The sequence below is a fragment of the Myzus persicae genome, unplaced genomic scaffold, assembly GCF_001856785.1.
Source record: "Myzus persicae strain clone G006 unplaced genomic scaffold, MPER_G0061.0, whole genome shotgun sequence".
In the NCBI taxonomy this organism is placed as follows: Eukaryota; Metazoa; Arthropoda; class Insecta; order Hemiptera; family Aphididae; genus Myzus; species Myzus persicae.
Genome location: NW_019104155.1, coordinates 676439 through 698208, shown reverse-complemented (window position 1 = coordinate 698208; position 21770 = coordinate 676439). Strand labels below are relative to the sequence as shown.

General features: G+C 32.3%; 2 protein-coding genes across 2 annotated transcripts in view; one reads left to right on the top strand and one right to left on the bottom strand.

Annotated features, from left to right (window-relative positions):
* Positions 1-21770, top strand: part of LOC111039345 (Kv channel-interacting protein 1-like) — a 110116-nt gene that overhangs the window by 66394 nt on the left and 21952 nt on the right. Inside the window, exon 5 of the mRNA XM_022322823.1 lies at positions 11029-11244. Within this exon, the coding sequence (XP_022178515.1) occupies positions 11029-11244 (216 nt within the window). The remainder of the gene's footprint in view (positions 1-11028; positions 11245-21770) is intronic.
* On the bottom strand, positions 19285-21327 carry LOC111039346 (adhesive plaque matrix protein-like). Its single transcript, XM_022322825.1, has 2 exons — positions 21199-21327; positions 19285-20397 (listed from the first exon to the last, which is right to left on the bottom strand). Exons 1-2 carry the CDS (start codon positions 21208-21210, stop codon positions 19540-19542), a joined length of 870 nt encoding a protein of 289 aa, XP_022178517.1. The 5' UTR covers positions 21211-21327; the 3' UTR covers positions 19285-19539.

Below are 21770 nucleotides of genomic sequence, written 5' to 3'. Positions count from 1 at the left end.
TATGATCCAAAATGTCAATAAAAAATGTTGTACCTTTAATACTTGATAGTCTTTTGGAATGAGCTTTCGTGTTGGTGTTGAATATTGTTTGGCCTCGGCTGTTGCAGCAGTATATTTCATGTTTTCCCTTGTAGAACGAAGAGTACAAAAATAATATCGCGTGTCGTTGCTTTTCCAAAACTGTGTACAAAAGACTGAAAACACTCTCTCTCTAGTCACCACTATAAATTATTTTATGTTTGTAATACAATTTATAATTTTGGAATGTGCCGAGGTGTACACATTTTGCATGTACATCAATCCATGCGAATCGTGTTTTACTAGATGTTATCTATGTTTTGAAATCATATGAATTGTGTTTATGAATCGGTGCTGCAGTTATATTGCAGATTTAATCACATGTGAGTTGTATTTTGAAAAATATGTCTGTGAAAACGTGTACACCAGTAGCGTTATATGATTTATAGTAAACGGCATAGGCCGAGACGAGACAATAATATATTATACATAGGTATTATTAAATAATTCTATCAGAAAGCGATTTAGAGCGAATAGTTTGGACGTGTTATAGTTTCTCGGAGTACTTAGGTATTTATTATGTTTCGCTAACAACTTTGAAATGTGCCAAAATATAATTGACAGTGTGTATTTCCGTTATGTCTACCATACACTATTTTTCGTCATCGCCCGTGCATAATAATTTATGGCAATAAAGATTCGTTCCAATTTTGTGAAATTAATATTCATATATACTATTATTACAACGTATAATATATTCATTGTGCAAGTGAATACGATAATTTGAGGATTTACTCATCAGTTGGAAAATCTCCGGTTTTCGACCAACGAATCTAATACAATAATATCTCATTCGCCGTCGACGTTTGTGTGCTGAGTATGCGCATAATCAAATCTACCGACCGAAACCAACGATTATTTATCACTGCTGTTTTTGTTTTAATTAAAAAACAATGATGACGATATTGTGATACTTCGTCGGACGAACCAAATGCATAATATTGGATTTATTGCAGTAAATGCACGCCTCGAAACAACGAAAACCACACGCACTCCTCCCCATCCTAGTACACTTTATGAACCATAATTATATGTATTTGCATTGTAGATAATATCATTATAATTATGTTTTATAATATTTATTGTGATTGTAGACAATATCGTAATACTTACAATGTACAGTATTTTATTCGATCAGCGGTCAATTTTAAAACGATAATTAATATTTTTGGGTTATACGTGTTATTGCAACGATTTGAATTGTTCGCACAATTTTTCGATGTTTGCTGTATGATAATGTTATAATATTATATAACAAAGGTGGACAATTTATTCTATCGAAAAAATATTGAAAAAAGCTTGTCTCTCTTATTGGTGAGACGTTGTTTTTTATTTATATTTTCAATCCGAATAATTATCTAGTTCCGCATTTGCGAATAATATTGATAGAGTTGAATCCACAGCATCAACGTCAATATAACTTACCGAGAATTATTATTTATAGTTACGGTCATTTTATTTAAATTATACAACATCAGGGGACGCAATCAAGCGTGTCTTGATCAATTGACAGACAATTTAGAAATTTAAAATTACGGCTCACGGTGTTACGTTTTTGTATCAGCTATTATTTTTTTTAAATAACATAAATATAGATTAAAGATGATACCTATGCCAATATTATATTACTTAAATAGTTATGCATATTTGCAGCATGTAAATTATTTGCTAAATGATTTAATCAGCAGTGTATATTATACTTGTAGTTGATATGTTGCGGTAAAACTATAATTTTAATTAATTAACGACCACACCTAACCTAATCGCACGTTGTATATTTTTTCCACCTCAACCTCCTCTAACAATGCACCACAATCACGGAGATTTATATATGCGGATTTCGCCATGATATTATAATATAATTTAACCATCTCTGCATGACCCCAGGGCTGTGGACTCCCTTCCGATCCTGCTCGTTCGTAATATCTGCATCTCGACCCGATACTATCTGAGGGTCAAAATTAAAAACAAAATCCCTGAAAAATAACATTAATCTGATATCGTGATGTATCCAAGGCAACGGTGGAAATGTGTGTGTGTGAGTGTGTCCACACCTTGTCTTTTGATCTTTACCAGATTGTACCCCGAGAGATTTTAGCGACTGCCAAGTCTCTTTATTCTCATTGGTACATCACTCAACAGGCGTCACACATACACCCACTGCGCGTTTAGAAGACTGTTTTTTTTGCACTATTTTTCTTCATACCTGGAAAATGTACGGACCCTGCAACAAACCATATTACAGTATAATATCATTATCTGACCACTCTGTATATTGTATGGCACATTAAAGGTTTACTCAGTTATTTATTTCATTCGACGACTGACCAGCGGCTACAGTGACTTTTTTTGATTCAAAGAACCTATAGCTTATATAATTGTTATTTTAAACAGAAACTCGTTGTCCATTAATTTTGTGCTTCAAAAATATCCGTAACTCACACACACAAACACACACAAATATGTTTAGCTATAGTTACTTGTGCCTTAGGTATATTCGCTACTGATTACCAAAGTGTATATAGGAATGCAATGAAGCTATAATTGTAGATATAGTCGAGAACGGTTTATAACAACCCAATACCCAACAATATTTGAAAGGCAGAACGTTTTGCGATGATAATATAAATATAATTACCTATAATTTTGTTATAATCAGCAAACGTGAAATAGTATATTATAATATAATAGGTACTTGTAATTGGTAATAATAATAATAATAATAATCAGTATTTGGTAACAGAACTCAAAAATGTTTTAACTGGTATCGTATTTCGTGAATATAAAATGTTATATAAAAATAAATAAAATAACTACATACCATTTTTTTTACGATTAATAACATTAATAATATATATTATTAACCAACCTCTGATGTAACACAACACGTGCGCTTTGCTCCCAAATCTACCCCAGTAGTATACCAAAAAGCGATACTTACCATATATTTTGTTTAAATAAAATATGTTAATTACTGTAGAAATATTATAAAAAGTTACAATAACTTATGTTATATTTACATTGAATATTATACAATTGTATTGCTTAATTAATTATTGATAATTTCAATATATTTAATAAAAATAGGCACACAATTATATCACAATTATATCATAATATATTTCAGCATTGTCAAAATTATATTATTATGTTAGTATTTTTTTCATAATATAGTTGATTCACATTATGTATTTATATAATTTTGAGATACTACAATTTTTACTACTATACCTATGTATTTATTATATTATTATTTTAAGTTAAGCATTTTTTACATATATGATTTAAACGAAAATAACAGAATAGTCCCAGAAAAAAAAATAAATGCTGTACCTATTTAAAATTAAAATATATATTTTATATTATGAAAGTTTCAAATAGGTACATACATAATTGTATATTATGTTTATTTTAAAATATTGATTCATTTCAAAAAAACAAAAAAAAAACGTTAAAAATACATGTGAAATATTATTTTCAATTGTATAGTAAAATATACAAACGATAAAACGATAAGTATATAAAAGAAGATAGGACTACTAATTTAGCTAGCGGGATGCAAAGATAGATTAACTATAAATATGAAAGACAAAAAAGTTCTTATCCTTGAGATGGTTATTTGTGTACCGTCAAAACTCAAAGTTAATCTTACAAAGTTCTACTAAAAATGAAAATTATAATTAAAAATAAGAATAATTAGCAACAATTTAAATAAAACACAGGTGACGTATTGATTGCATGAATTCTGTGACTTGACATTTATAGGGCACGTGCACCATTAAATGTCAGCTCTGTGTGACCTACTAGCGTAGGTATATTGCATTTTATAATTATGACGTGTTAGTTATTCGAATTGTAATTAAATTAATAACTATTGATTTCCCATAAAAAAAAAACTATTCCCGATATAATGGGCAGTTACAAACTTGACATAAAAAACTGTATTTATGGCAATTTTGTTCGGTTTTATGAAAATATTCAGTCTATATGATTAGAGGCGGTAAGGTAGGTTACCTGTGTTCAACTTTAATCTTTCTTGCTATCTATTCTATTTATCTTTCCAAGGAAATAGTACCCACATACAGTCACTGTAAACAATATCAACAATTACATATTATGCTTTACATGATATATTTATGTACTATGTGATCCATTTAAAATACTTGTTTTAGGTACTTGGGTAATTGAAAATTACACTTTAAAAAAATGTATGGTTTTCTTTTTTTACATATTTGAAAGGTAGCATACATTTTTGATTTCATATTCCAAATACTTTTTGAAGTACATAAACATCGAATGATTAGTTTTTTTGAACTACTAGTTAAAAAGTTATCTATTGGTAAAAGTATTTCATTTTAAAGTTTAGATGAACAGGAAAGAGTTGAGCTCTACTCCTCTGTTCGTCTAAACTTTAAATAATAATAACTCTGAAGTACGTTACAACTAACTATCTACTAGTTAAATTATTACAATTTGATTTTTTATGTACGTACAAATAGGTACTTCAATAAATATTCTGCTGCAGAATATGAAATTCAACTGTATGCTATCATTTAAAAATGTAAGAAATATGAAAAACAATAATAATGAAAATATATAATTTTATTTTTTAAATATTGTTTTCCAATAACATCGAATTATATAAAAATAATATTTTCAAAAAAATTCAAACTTTTTAAAATAATCAGTGTAAACACTAATGGACCACATTGAATATAAACACAAACAAAATGCCAAGTTTTTTAAAGTATGTTCAATCTTTTTAAATTTTTTATATTGCTAAGTGGCGAGTAACCGAGTATAGGTGTTCAAGTGAAACTTTTGATATTTTCATATAAAGCATCTACCCCACCCTCACACGTATCATTTTGATAAACTTAGACCTCTGGTTACCATGGCCAGGTGTATTGAATTTCATAGCCAAGTTGAAACTTATAATAAAAATTAGTGAAGTTTTGCATTTCACTTTAAAATTATTTTTTTTTAACATAATTTACAACTTAACCAAACGCGTGGGCAATAAGGAAAATGGGTTTCTGGGCCAAAAGTATATGTCTAAATAGTTAGTACACTGTACATTAAATAGTATTAGAGGCTTAGAGGTACCTATAGATAATGATGAAACCATCGTCTAATTGGTATCGATGATGTGGTGTTCATTGCAAGGGGTGTAACAGAGAGATGTAATTATACAACTTATCAGTAGTTCCAAAAGTGTGTCCATCGTTGCCTTGGGGAACCATGGTGTCAGGACACTAGAATATAATCTAATATACAAATAATTTGAAAATTCAAAATACGGCGATGCATTGATTATAGTAAATCATGATTTTACTTAAGAAAGACCATGGAGGGAAAACTTCCATTCGAAAATCTCACAGTGAATAGAAAAAAGTTGAGATCTATTGTTCCATGGAACTACTGAACTATGCAAGTAATAATTTTAGTATTGAAAAATTGTTCTGTTTTTTCAATTGTACTATTTGATTGTAGTAATTATAATATAATGTTTATAAAAAAAAAATTAATATTAATATTAATGAAAAAAAAAAATTAGTACTTTTTGCACAGTTAGTTAAATTGTTTCCGTTACAATCGGTATATAATATTATACAGGTACCTATCTAAAATAATAACGATGCAAAATTACATTTTAAATAGTAATCCTATGTACAAATCGTATTCATATAATAATTGCATATTATACACAGGTAATAAGGTTATAGGATAATAATATTGATATATTATTGTATTAATATTAATACATAACTGTCGGCCCAAATTAATTGAGAATGTCGATGCTTAATGTAAGGGCTGGTTCCTAATCAGATATTCCAATGTATAATGCTAATACATTTTTTCGAAAAGGACGTCAGTAATGTCCGAAAACAATTCAGTCACATTCATAAAACAAATTATATTTTGGTTGTAGTATTCGGAGAGTAGGTAAATATATTATTATTATTTATATTAATTGGGTTGACTGAGTTAGAAATAAAAATGAAGGGACCAACTACTAACCGAAGAAAACTAAAAAAAAAAGTATATTAGTTATTACATTGTGGTGAGACTGTGAGACTATAATCATAATATATACCCACTTATGAGTTATGAGATATCCAACCTACAGAACAATAAATAAATTATTGAACCGGAAAACCAGTATTGTTTCTTGTCTACCAAAAATAGGTTTTATACATTTGTAGATAAATAAGAATTAATATCCATCTAAAAACCTGTCATAGTCCTATAATAAGTACTAACTACGTATTTGTTTTAAAGTAGCGTGGTGCAAAGTTATTCACCAAGCATGCTCAATTCCTCTCGTTTCATTCTATAATAATATATTCCAATTATGATTTTTGGTATTTTTAAGTTGAGAAACCATGTTATATTCAAATATCTTAAAGCATTCATTGCCTCGGTCGATACGTAGTCGACAAATTATTTACTGACTTTAACGTCTTGATTTTTTTTCTGGCTATTTGTGATTACATTATTAATTTAATTATGTACTCGGTTTTATGTTTGGTCTAAAAATACACCTGTAATTCTAATTTTTCTTGAAATTTAAAGAAGAAGCTGCTTTTAAAAATAACCTATCATGTACAATTTATATTAAAAAATGAATATGAATGAACGAGTCTCACTAAACAATTTACAGAAAAAAATGTAACCATAATTTTTCTTTGGCAAGAAAGAAATAGAAATTGAACTTGTAATGATACACGACACCCATTTAATGATACCAAAATGTAAATATTTGAAAATATAGGTATTCAACATTTCCCAAAATCAAAATATAATAGATCAAAGAAAACTGTCGGTGAGTCACCCGGTATACTGTGTATATTATAACATTATTATATAATTATGGCATCCAGGTTTACTGAGATGAACGGTGTGTACGTAAAATAGCGTTTCGTAGTATTATAATATATTTTAATATAGTCACTAATATCGTAGACCAAGTGCAGATTACATTTGAGTATATCTTATTAGAAGCATGTACCTAACAAAATAATATATACACGTATATCATGCGAAAAGGGTTGCGGACCTGCAACAAACCGTCCGCCATATTAATTACTGTACAGTGGGTTAGCCACACCGCTGCCGCAACGTCAGACCACCATTTTCCGCGGTCGAGTGACCCCGTTAAGTCGGCTTTTAATAAAAATACCCACTTTGGGTACAGCGAGAGGGAGTGAAAACGATTCAGGGTTTGCGAAACTCATCAGTCCGTCATAGTGTCGAGTCCAAATCGTTTCGGGATTTGAAAGTCGATTGAAACAGAATTTTATAATTTTTTTTTTAATCCCAATCCAACTCGTCATATTATATGGTAACTTTGGGAGCCTGATCTTGGTATAGATATATATTTTTAGTTGATTCTCAGTGTAGGGATTGAATGTATTGCGAGATGTAGTAACTAATTTAATATTACGTTGTGATAAAAATGTGTAAGTCAATCGAAGATGTCTGTTAATGTGATAATAATTATGCACTGTATTAATAAAAAAAAACAATTAATGTACCTATGTCAATAGTCAATACTGAATTACATGGTATTATGTAACATAATACCCGTGTGATCACGGATCTATAAATTGATCTCTCATTATTATCCCTTAACGATTAAATTATAGTTCATGATTTTGTACCGGATGATCCATACATAAGATACTCATTTTTTCAAAAATCATCAAGGGTTTTGAAAATATTTTTACACAATTTTTATTTGTCAAAAACAGTTTTCTTAAAAATGATATATTTTTTATTTTTACATTTATGTTAACAGTTTACTTTTTTTAATGTCAGCATTCATTTTTAATTATTAAAAAACAGAATATTCTTAGGAATACTTCAATACAAATAATATAAATCGATATAGATATATAGTATTGATCAAAATAAAATTGTTCACTAGTAGTTACAAGTACTTTAAGTTTCAAATAGCAGAGTAGAGTGGTACAGCGGTACTCCACATGATTATGGTCCACTGCTCCACTCATCTTAATTTTAAATAGGTAGTTATTAGTTAATATTTATAACTAACAAACTACTTATATACTACGAAATTAGATTTGTTTCGACATTTGTTATATTCTGCTTCAAAATATGAAAATAAATGTGTTTTTTTAATTAAAAAAAAAAAAGTGAAAAATGTTGTTTTTGACGACTTTAAATTATAAAAAAAAATATTTAAAAAAAATTTAGTGTTGGTGAAATATTGAGTGTCATACTTTAAATAGATTACTCCATATATATTTTAATTATTTTAACCATGAAGAAACTTGCTAAGCAGTGTGAAACAATAGTAATGGAATAATATTTAAAAAAAATAGTTTATTGTTTAAGATTTACAATGTATTTAGGTATGTACATGAAAGTAGATATGTTAATTTATACACAGCATCAAAGTCTTTATTATGCAGTATATTATTGTTTTCGTCGTTGTCACTCATGAAAACGTCACTTTGAACTTTGTACTTCTCATCCAAGCTTTCTCGATTCTGACATACCTTTTTGTTTCAGGCTGTATTGAAAACGACATGTCTCGCGAGTGCAACAACCATTCATTGTTTAATCATTTTGAATAGTTGATTATTCATTACTAAAATGTCACAATAAATGGTTTTATGATTTTCCCTTTGGTCTGAACCCACGAATAAATCTCATCAAACGACCATGTTCACCTTTTCTATTGTCAAAATCATTAAAATTATACTATCGACGTAGATAGATATGTCCCCCCTTTAGTATGACAAAATTACAGACTTTGGTGCATAAAATATCCTTTCAATCAAAACTATTGTATACAAGTTTACCCTAAATTAAAAATTAAATATGAACATGAAAGCGAATAAATTTATAAATATATAATTGTTTTAATTTAATGACCATGATATTTATATGATTTTTATTTTTACATTATTTATATTATTCTCACAGCACAAATGGCTGGGTAGTATACTAGAATACAGAAAACTCAATTTAGGTAGAACAGTATAAAAAACAATATGAGCATTGCTAAAAATGTTTAACTTCACAAAGACAAATGTCTTGTAATTGCACACAATTTTCGTTATAATATTATCATAACCATGTAGAGATTTTTTTACTATTGACACCTTTGCGTTCTCACTATTTTTTTGTTACAATAACGTTAATAGGAGTATTCAAAGTGTATTAGTTTGTTATTACTATAACAGTGGTTGGATCTAGCCTAGGGCATCAAATATCAAACTGTCATTATATACTTTATTTGAAGTATCACAAGAGTGCTCTTTCGTTGTATTGTGGATAAGATATTTTAAAATAACATTTATATAATAATACTTAAACATAATAGTTAATTAAGTTTCCATTTTTTCATCGTTAAATTAGTTACACATATATAAAAAACAACTTTACTGTTCTGTGCATGCGAATCGATCATCTCAGATCAAAAGCGAGCACCAATCAGTTAAGTATAACTAATTAGCATTGTTCTGATATGATGTGTGAATTTCATTTCGGAAAACGTTTTTGTGAGCAAAAATACCAAAGACTGCCTCATGTATAGCTATCAGAAACATTAGGGGGAAGGTGACCACGACAATAACTACGATGGTCAATATTGCCTGTTACACCAGATGTCAGTCATTGTTCGATACCTTAATATTGTAAGCTTTTCCGACGTTCCACCGAGTTACCTGTCGGGTAAATACGTCAAATTCTGCTCACCGAAACACTTACGGTAATGAACGTGGCAAAACGTGTATAGGTTCTTTTTTTTATTATACACGTATATTCACCCTTCCGATAGCGTAGGTTTATTATTTTATTTTTATACTTACATTATGTAACCCGTTTTCGACCAGAAGTCATTTTTTTTTTTTTAGGGACGTCTTGTTTTTTACCATTTGTATGAAATTGATTACGTTACACATAACTCAATTAAAATGATAAAATTAAATGAGTCAAAGTAACAAGTTGATTCAGTTTCCTCGTTCTGAAGACCAAACTGAATGACAATTCACGTGTTTCAACAATAATACTGTCATACTACCTATAAACATTTTAGATCGATTAAAACAAAATTAGGAGGTGACATTTTTTTTCTATTGACCGGGGCGGAATTGAAGCAGCTTAACGTCTAAATAGTTCTCGTGTCTATATTAAAATACTCGCATTGCTTTAAATGACTTTTTTCGCTCTGTGCACGCTTAAATGCGTTTCGGATTTCAATCAGTTGCGTTTTATAAATATTTGTACAAAAAAAAAATCGTTACGTATTTTAATCAATTGCTTTCGGAGATTACTTATACCTATCGTATAGAGCGAAACTAGTGCGTACAACGATATCGAATTAAATCCACAGCATTAATACCTAGCTATTATGAGTGCGCACAAAACAATTGTATATTATATAATCATGTTACGTACCTATATATTATTGATATTTAAATAAGTGCGGCTTAGGATAAACGTGACCATAATGCGCGCACATTATACGCCGATCGTGTATGTCGAGCGTATCGCGCGTATAATATTACTGTTTGTATTAGTTACCTATACACCGTAAGTTCAATGTCATATATACATAATATATACATTATGTATAGGCGATGCAAGGTAAATATCCTATATATTATTTTGGTGCCGGTCTTTATCTCATGTTTGCAAAGACTCGCATCTCTTTGCACTACCGTCACTTTAAATCTAAGTTTATTTTATGGTATGTACACACAAAACTACAGGAAACTCTGACTATATCGATTGACCATAATGTCTGAATATTGTATTAGTGTAACGTAATATACAGAGTGATGATTTTATCGTGAGCCGGGAAATTAAATTATAATAACATTATTTAAGGACAAATATGAATACTGTACCGTCAAATTACGTTATAATATTGCTATATTATGTATTAAAATCAACGATTTTTTTTTTTTTTGACAGGACATGGTGCAGGGCCTGTGGACGCTGTCCCGGGGATCGGTGGACGACAAGCTCCGGTGGGCGTTCACGCTATACGACCTGGACGGCGATGGGCAAATATGTCGGGACGAGATGACGCGCGTCGTGACGGCAATCTACGAACTGATGGGCAAATTCGCCGAACCGTGGCTCAAGGACGGCACGACGGTGGCCGCACACGTAGATTTCGTGTTCCAGGTTTGTTTAAAAATTAACATTTTATTGAAAACGTTTGAAAATGAATACATAATTCGGTTTGAACCTTGCATTGTAATAAGGAAGATATTAATATATAATAATATGCCGTATAGTGATCAATTTTATTATTTCTGGTCAAAGTCAGTCTTGTTTTTCGCATAAATCGTTGGCCGTGGCGCGTATAACATTATTCATTATAGCGTAATTATGCGATGATTTGTTATATTCGGCAGCGACCGACTTAGTTTTACTAAGTGCACTTTCGGAAAACATATTTTCCCCACTTTTAACACCGGTCGCGTTTTTCCGGTAGGTTCCACGTAACAACTATTTTATTCTTCCAAGTAGGTATATAATTAATAATGCAATACGATGGTAACACGGCGTTTCTGCTAGGCAATTTAGCTACACCACTGCCGCGGGCTAACTTTCCCGGTGTCTCGTTTCGATAGTCGTATTATAGGATATGGCTTGTTAAAGTACATACAATCATGACAGCAATTATAAAGCACGAGCATAGTGAAATTATTATGTAAACGACCGAATGCAATTTAATGCGACCGAGATAAAGCCATTAAAAGTTGACAATATCGTTCAAAATTACCAACACAATTCAATCTGTACAATAAAACATGACAACAGTCCCAGCCATATTGAATAAAATCAGTGTTTTGTTCTTAGAGATACCGCGTTTGGCGTTGTTATTTATTTGCACAATAAATAAGACGTTAATTGTTTTCTTCCGGTGCGCCCCTTTCTGCCTTATCTGTGGATTTCTCTCGGACCTTACGACTATTTGTACGCGCCGGAAAACGGGACGAAAATTAGTAAGCGCGGGCCGTCTTGTCTGCTTAGTGAAATAGGTCAACACCGTTTGCGGGTAAAATCCAAAACTATATACATAATATTATTATGTACACTAACGTTAAACAATTCTAAGAAAACAATTCGGAAATCTTCGTCAATTGTTTTGTACGTCTGAATACATAATAATATCGTCATCGTGTAATGGCCGCTTTGTATTCGTATTCGTCGTCTTAACTACCCAGCTAATCGGTTTACTTTTCTACGACATTAAGCCGAGCGCAACGTGAACTCGGCATTAAGGCCCTAAGTTTTTGTGGTACAATAGTAATTTATTATCATTATTATACACAATACGAATTACGATAACGTAACGAAATCAAATACTTCAATAGGCAGAAACACGATAAGCTCGAAAACTCGTCATTTCTGAATAATACGAGAGTATTGGATATAAGTCAAAATATCTAAGTTACCTGTTATAGTTTCCGGCAGAGTATCATAATTATTATAAGTACTAAAAACGTACAAAATACATTTTTTAAATTTATGTTTAAATCATTGTAATATTAAAAATGATAATACACTATGTTATGTTTAACCTCAGCTCCATTAAACGTGATCTGTCTCGGAACGTAAAGTATATTTTCAATAAGGACGACGAAGGAATGTGCACGGGCTTAAAACAGCATTACATTCATTATTTGACACCATTACTCAAAACATTGTATAATAATGTGATCCTTCCGTTTGCGAATATAAACACATGACGACATATCGCACGCGATTTTCGTATCGTTAAGTTATCGCTGTCCGTCGTGCATACCTAGGTACTTACCAGCATTATAATATAATTTTCCACCTCAAGGTAGACCGAAATATTTATCTGAATACCACAATAATCATCGGCAATATGGTTGAATTTTGAATGGGTATGTTTAATATTATACGTGATGGTTTATCGTAATAATTATTGTTGGTGACAAATACGCATAAAGATCGTCATCGTGTAACAGTTAATATAAGTATTTTTGGGTGGAGTTTGTGTTAGATGGGTTTTTTTTATTTTTTTACCTCTTTTCACGTACGTACATTTAACCCACGTACGCTTTATTACGATTCCTATAAATCATTATTAGTTTTTACGGAATCTTTTAATAACACGCGGATAAATGTATTTGTCGGTTTACTGAAAAACGTGTCCAATACACACATTGGAAACACGCCAGCGTATTATCTCTGTGCGGAATACCCGAAACCGTAAACCTTTAAAAACCACCCCGCTCATATTGTACACAGTATAAACTGTGCAATAATAATGTTCGTTTTATATACGCACCTACAGTTTATCGAAAATCTCTCGATCGAACGTGTTTGGATAAAAAATACCGATCAGATACATACTGTTATAATACGCATATAACGATGTACAGGATAATTCACCTAGCTTGATCACAACTCTTTTTATCATAATAGTACATTTAATGAATTCCTGATTTTTAAAATATTCAAGTCTATTTGAATTCAATAGTTTCGTATTTTGCTTGGATATTTTGTATCATTTCAGAAGTGTCTAGCTTCAAGCTTTGGAGTACAAGCTTTTGTTTTTCAAATTACAATTTTCGTCTTTTACTATAAATTATTTACTTATTACATTTAATTAGATATTTTTTTTTGAAAATATTCATCTATAATTCTTCTACATTTGAACGAATAGTTTCTGTGTTCTTTAAATATTTATTATAAAGATAATAATATTCCTTAAAAATGGTTTTACAAAAATATGAAATACATATGTAATATTTAATCTAGTGCTAACTATGCTAAGTCAATTTTCACAAAATATTTAATGATAATATATTATGATACTAACTAGGTAGTAATAACTAATAATTACAACAATTTTTATATCATAACTGACCCATATATTATATTTGATCAAATTCATGAACAATCATGGACAATGTTAATGTTCAATTACTTGGAAACTACTAGTTCGTATTGCAATTATGATAAGTACTTTGATATTTCTAAAAAAAATATTATCTGCTTAACAATCTACAATAAAAATTATTGGTTTACATTTATTTGAAAAAATAAAATTTTGTATCTCCACATGACACTCCTTAGATAATATAAAACATACAATTAGTTGAATATATGGCATTTAAATAGGTAACATAACAATTTCAGAGTATGAATAAATGTGTTATTAAAATAAGAATAGGGGTGAGCATGCTTGGCAAATCACTTTGTATTTAACCGGTTTTTCTATACTTACTTACATAATATACTATAATAACTTTTACAACTTTATACACATAATTAATAATATATATTATAAGTAAATAACCATAATCTATAATATTATAAGCTATAAACATCGGAATAATAGTGTAATACTGTAATACACCAATAACAAATTTAAATGGTTGCGTTTCTTTTGATTAACAAAATAAAATGGTCCCGTGGCGACGTAGTGCGCACGATACATTTTACCTTGGTATACTAAAATATAATACGTGCGTGACGGTAATATTCATATTATTTTAATGACTGTCTGCATCCATATAAAAGCTAGACACATTTTAAATCATATTCTACCATATTTTGTACTCCAAATTTAAAGTGTTTTCATGACATACGTCCACAGTTTTCAATTATTCATTTAACCCCAGTTAGCTTTAATTTAATATCGGTTTTTTGCTTTTAGAAGAGTGTTTTACCCTCCTGAAATTGTACGGACATAATAATATATTATTGTATTTTTAAACAACTCATCTACTTTGATACATATGCACTAGCATACAATTATGGTACTGATCTTGTTAGTACAGTGTTGTAATAAAAGAGTATAGTCCAAGTAAGTTCAAAAGTAATTCATAAGCTATTGTCGCATTTATAAAAAAAACGAAATTCGTATTCGGTGTAAAATTGGAACTGTAACGTATATTTTGTATATGTTTGTTATCTTCAGCGCTTCACCTTCCCGCTTGAACACAATCCTGCAACCTCAGCTCAAAACTAATCGAAAACGGAAGTAACGTAAATATATAACTTTCTGACGTAAATTTTTCAATCTATATAAAATTATATAGGATCCGAAAATAACGGTGGTTATCTGAGGAAATCGATATTCCTTGTCCAGGAGTCTGAAAAAATTATTTGCCTTAGTTAAACATCTGAATATTGATTGTTTGTCTTGTGGATGCACTTCCGAGTCTATAATAAATCGCCGCTAGGAACACAACTATAAGTGCAACCATCACATGAAATCACAGGTCAAAATCTCAGAGTCTGAGGAATAACATTATAATAAATAGTTTACCCTTTTGTCGTGATCCATTTTTTGTGTTTTGTTGTACACGACTTGCTGAAATGTGCTCCTTACGTGATAGATGAAAACAAACCAAATACTTAGTGTCCCAGGTTTTACATTTCTGTATCGTTAAAAAAGTTTTCCGATGACACCTACAGTGGATATTTTTGTATCGACGATAGACATATAATATTTGAATTTAACGGTAAGCTAGGTGTGTATCTCAAAAACCGAAGAAAAACAAAAATTAACGGTATCGAATTTTGCTTGTGAGCCAGGTCCACCTGTAGGTATGTTATAAATCAAAAATTAGCAATTTAATACATAAATTTCGGTTGAGATCTAAAACAAATATAGCTTTTTTTCACAGTGAGCTGAATGATTGCATGTTTTTTATTGTTATTATTGCCGGTTACTATATTAATTGGGGTGTTAAAAATTAATTCCGGCCGGCTTCGTACAAAATATGTATTAAAAGCTTATTGCCGACAAATGTTTAACACACGTAATTCAACTGGAACAATTGTGAATATTACGCGATGACACTTTATTTCATTATACACTGAAGCAGCGAATCCGATGAATCAATCGGACGTGCATGGTTCCTCTGCAAAACGTATTATTTCGATATTATAATATTATTAGTGTCGTGTCACTGCCACGAAACACGAACCACTCGCGTTTATCTGCCGCGATAAAGAATAATATATTATATACGCATGCAGTAGTGTTATAATATATTTACAATACGCACGACGGTGGGCGCCGACCGTAAATCTGATTCGACTTAAAAAGATACATGTATACCTACATTTCTTTTCCTTTTTTCCCCCCTTTTTTTTATTCCATCCCTCTTCGGTGTGTTCACACTTTTTCGAGAGAACGACGCCCTTTTTCTAATCAATGATATACGGTGTTTGAGAATTATTAGAATCTGAGCATAACAATAATACATTATTATATCCTATACCTTTTGATTTGATTTAGCTGTGTTTGTCACGGCAAAGTGACCACATTGATTCTCGTTCTTGTACGAGTAAAATATACTACGGAATATTTAACATAATTAGATTCTATATAAAATAATGACATTCATATTTTATCATCTTAAAGCTAGTTGTATTCGTACACTAGTTAGGTGTGAAATGTAATCATTTTTATGTAAATTCAAGAGTTTTCTATATCAAAAATGACAATACCATTTCTATAGAACTATATCGAATTTCGTTAATTTTTGCAATGATTTTTATTCTGTGTTTTAAACGTTACAATGATTCAAAGCAAAACAAAAATGAAATAACTTTTTTAATTTTATCTTGCATAAATTTGTGAATTTTGTAAGTTAAAAAAAAAATTACCATGACGAAATGAGTTTTAATTTTAATACAGACAGTTTTACATCAAACAGAAAAAAATTATTTAATTAAAAACAGGTGTACTAATTAAAAAAAAAAAAAAAAACTGACACACTCAATTTATGGTACTAGTACAGTAGTACACATTTACACTGCCAATTATTGTGGGGAAAGACGTGTTTAACTGGTTTCGTATTTATTAAGTTGTCCTCCAACCACAATAACCGATGATGTTTTCCCGTTATTTCCTATCATATATGTTCAGTGGTACCCATAATCTTCTTGAAAAATAAAAAAATAAATAAATCATATACCATATGAACGTAAAATTTCCGAAACCTATGTAAATTTTATTTAAAATCGAAAAAATAAACATTTATTGTTTTCTAGTTTCCGTTCGTGTTTTTGCTCGCCGCGATTTGTCTTGATGACGATGTGTGTTTCGTCGAGTGTCCTGTGAATATAATATTTTGTACATTATTGTCCCGAAAGACGGATTTATTTTTATGACCATGGATGAAGTGGTCTACTCTGAAGATTGTCATTGAGCCGCATCGGTCAAACTGTCAGACCAAATAAAAAAATAATATTATCCAATTAAATGTATAAAAAAAAAGCTCTATCTTGACCCACAATAATAATAATATTGCACGCATCGCGAGATTTCCGTTTTGTGTTCGCTTTGAGTTATACGTTGGTAGTAGGTACATATACTATGTAAATGTAGTACATAAGTATATGATAAGTTGTATGCATAGCCACACAGGTATTATCTATGAATGAGTAGTTGTAGGCACATATAATGCATATTGTCTAAGACATTTTATAATAACAGAAAGCTTATGGTGTGCTCTTGTTCTACCATAAACCCTAGACAATACCTCAGGGAATACCTACAAGGAGTTTCAAATGCATATATCTGTATTCAAAACGTTTGATAACAAACGATTATACGTTTTTTTCTACGACTAGCATGTATTTGGCTTTGGATTAAAATTTTTTTTTATTTTGATGAATGCCTTCTATTTTTAAATTTATTTTCCTGCAATTCACATGAAAGAATCACTCGGTAAAATATACAACCAGCCACACAGTAATCGCTTCGAGGAATAAAACCGTGGATTAGGTCAGGTACAATGAAAAGTCTGCGCTGTAATGTATAACGCACAAAAGCCGCAACAACTCTTAACATTTTTTGCTCGACGTACATAATATATAATTTAAAAAAAAATACATTTCAATGATTATAATATTAATAGGTAGCTAAATGACGATTGTGTATCACAACTACGGTAACCATCGATGACCACACTCGGGTCGTAGTATAATCGTAATATATTGTAAGTATATGAGTAATACGTATCATGTAAGTACTCACGAATGAATGCGAGTAGGCACAATGGTGTATGTTTACTAAGATATATTATAATAACAGAAAGCTTATTGTGCGCTCTCATTTTAATATGGACAAGAACTTATACCTTAGGCCACAGCGGTTCTCAACCAGTGGTACGCGTACCACTAGTGATACGCGGAGAGCTCATAGGTGGTACGCGAAGAAAATCTTTAAAAAAATTGCTACGAATTATTATTAACATTAAATATTATTTGGTTTATTTAATGTTTATTTGATGGTGTCGAAAATAATTTAAGACTTAAAGTTAGCAATTTGGAGCCCGATATTGATGTCATCGTCCGTTAAAAACAACACCCATCGTCTCATTGAAATAAAAAGTGAACCATAATAATTATAATAATTTTACATATTTAATTTATTTTTATTTTTAAGTTTTTTCTTTCTGTGCATTAAATACTCAATTAAATACTTTATTTTTTATTATATATTTATATATTTTTATATTATCTCATTTTGTAATTCCTAATGAAATAAAATTCTATACATACATATAACATAAACGTATACATTATTAATAAGCAAAAAAAAAAAATGATCAAGTAGTACGCAAAAATTTCAAATTGTGTAAGTGGTACGCGACTATAAAAAGGTTGAGAACCGTTGCCTTAGAGGATACAAGAAGTTCTTAAAATTTAAATACTTATATTTTCTTATGGCGTTAGATAACATACGGTTTTAAATTTTGGCTCTGTGAAAACTTATCAGTATTTAACTTTTAACTTTAAATGACATTTGTTTGTAAAATGGCTATTTGTTTCTTTTATTATATTTTCCTGCGAACCACATGGAACAATCATACCGTATGAAATAACAACTGGCCTGCACACATTAATTGCATCAAGGAATGAAATATAAATCGGTAGTTTTCAATCTTTTTTTTCACGACGATATCCTAACTTTTATCGAAATAAGTGGCAACACACTTAAATCATTATGACCAACGAATGTTACCTTAAACTGACAATAAACTCGTTATTTTCATCATCAAAAAATTGTTTTTGTGACATATGCTATAATATGTCGTAAATTTTACGACGTAAAACACCAGTAAATTGAAAACTGAGGTCCACGGGATTAGGCCAGGCACTATGGGAAGTATGAACCAGGTTAGTGTATTATTGCATTACAAAAGACAACAACGCATATTTTATTCGTTACAATACGTATGAAATTTATTTACAAAAAACACATAACAATGATAATATTAATAGTAAGAGGACAGCAATGTATCACGCATAATCACATCTGTGGTGTACCACAACAACGGTTACAACTGATAACCGCACTCGGAACGCGGTATAATCATATATATTATATTATGTGTATCGATGATGCTATAATATTATGATATTATGAAGTGGACGACGTGAGCGACGTTCAGGTGACGCAGTCGTGGCCCATCAGTAAGCGGGCTTGTATGTGGCCGGCGACGACGACTGTGCGGCGTATCCGCCCTCCTTCTTGACGTCAGCGTTGAAACCACTGTGGTCGTCGGCGGTGTAGTCTACGGTGCGCTTGCTACCGTCAGCGTCCACCAGACTGTAAGTGCCCTTGACGTAACCGTTGGCGTCAGAGTACTCGCTCTGGCTCTTGACGTCACCGGTGTGAGCGTCGTTCACGCTGTATTGGAAGTTGTATGGGGACGGGGATGACGGGGCGGCGGCGGCAGCGTACTGCTTGGGCGCTGAATACTGAGCTGGTTTGTAAGAAGCGGGTGCGGATTGGTATGCCGCTGGTTTGCTGTAAGCGGGAGCAGCGTGGTAAGCCGGAGCTGCTTGGTATGCCGAGTAAGCAGGTGCTGCTTGGTACGCCGAGTAAGCAGGTGCTGCTTGGTATGCCGAGTAAGCTGGAGCGGCTTGGTATGCTGGGTAGGCTGGTGCGGCGGGGTATGCTGGGTAGGCTGGTGCGGCTGGGTAGGCTGGTGCTGCCGGGTAGGTAGGGTAGGCTGGGGCAGCTGGGTAGGCTGGAGCGGCTGGGTAGGCTGGAGCAGCTGGGTAGGCTGGAGCGGCTGGGTAGGCTGGTGCGGCTGGGTAAGCTGGTGCAGCTGGGTATGCCGAATACGATGGATAAGCCGGAGCAGCACGATAAGCCGGGGCGGCGGAGTAGCCATGAGCCTGGTAGGACGAGTAGGCGGGTGCAGCGTGCGACGAGTAGGATGGTGCCGCGTGCGATGAGTAGGATGGTGCAGCCGCGGGGTAAGCGGGCTCCTTGTAGACAGCCATGGTGGAGGCCACGGCAAAAGCCGCGAATACAATCAGCTGAAAAACGAGTAATGTTAAGTATTACTAATACGATCTTATTAATATTGGAACTTGATGATAATAATAATGTTAGGTCAAAAAAATTATTATGTTCGATTTCTTTTCATCATCGTACCAGGCTGGCACCTAATAATTATTATATTAACCGTTCTTCCGAACACAGAGCATTCTGATCGTAATGATATTCCGACCGACAGCGCGCGTGAGAGAGAGAAAGAGAGAGAGAGAGAGAGAGTCTGTCCGCCGGAACGAGAGTAAAAGTAAATGATATGAAGTAGATATAAATTAAAACGAAAACCGGTCGGGCGATCGGAGTTCCAGAGTGTTCAGACATTTGTTATATATTATAATATTATATTCGTTTGCCGCCGGCGTTGCTCGCTTTAACGCGTTATGTAAGTAGCCTAACGAGATCAACGTGTTCCCGGTTCTATCCGGTCCGATTGGCACAACATACACGACCGCTTTTCTCGACGACAACGCCATAACATTTAAAACGTTAATACATCGTTTAATAATATAATACAATAATCATTATGCTAAATAATTATAATTTATAACGAGTATTATAATACGGCTGAGCGTTGGTATTTTCCGAAAAGCAAAGCTATTATAAAGGTTGAGTCCGCGGAAAAAAAATTGTGCGGTTGTGCATTTGGGAGACGACTCGATAGAACTCAGTCTCGTACACTCTTAATATGTGTTTCATATTTTAGAATGCTTAAGGTGCACAATCGGACCCAACCTAATAACTTTTTGAGAACACAGACCAATAACAATAACGTATAAAATACTCACTGTTGCGGACATGTCGTGTGAGTGAAAATTCTTGAGAGTATAATGTGGTGTAGAGTAGTTTCGACGGTGTTGTTGTCGGTAGTGGTTGCCGTGGTCGATCGCGGTTGACTGTGATCCGTCCAACGATTCGGGCCGGTATATATACTCCGGAGTCGACCGCACTCGACGCGAGTGGTATGTAATAGGATCGTGTGCTATGAGGTGAAGTGGTGGACCAAGCCAAGAGGACCCGCACGGCCGAGGGGGTTACCGGGTTGGATTGTCGTCCCCTCGGGCACTGCGTCATACCACGCGTGTATACATTGCACCGGGTTAGGCGTGTTGCTCTAATACATTTCCTGTACGTCTGAACGTAACACTGCAAGTGTGCTGCGCCAGGTCACCGGTCTCTGGGCCTCGCGGCGGTATCAGACGACAAACGGCAGACCACACCAAACGTGAGAGTAACTCGGTAAAAAATATATGTAATAATATAATGTGATATATATTATATACGTTAGGCTAGGCGTCGGTTTTCACTTTTTTAGAATGGCCTCACATAATATTGTTATAGCGGTGGTCGAGAAACGGAT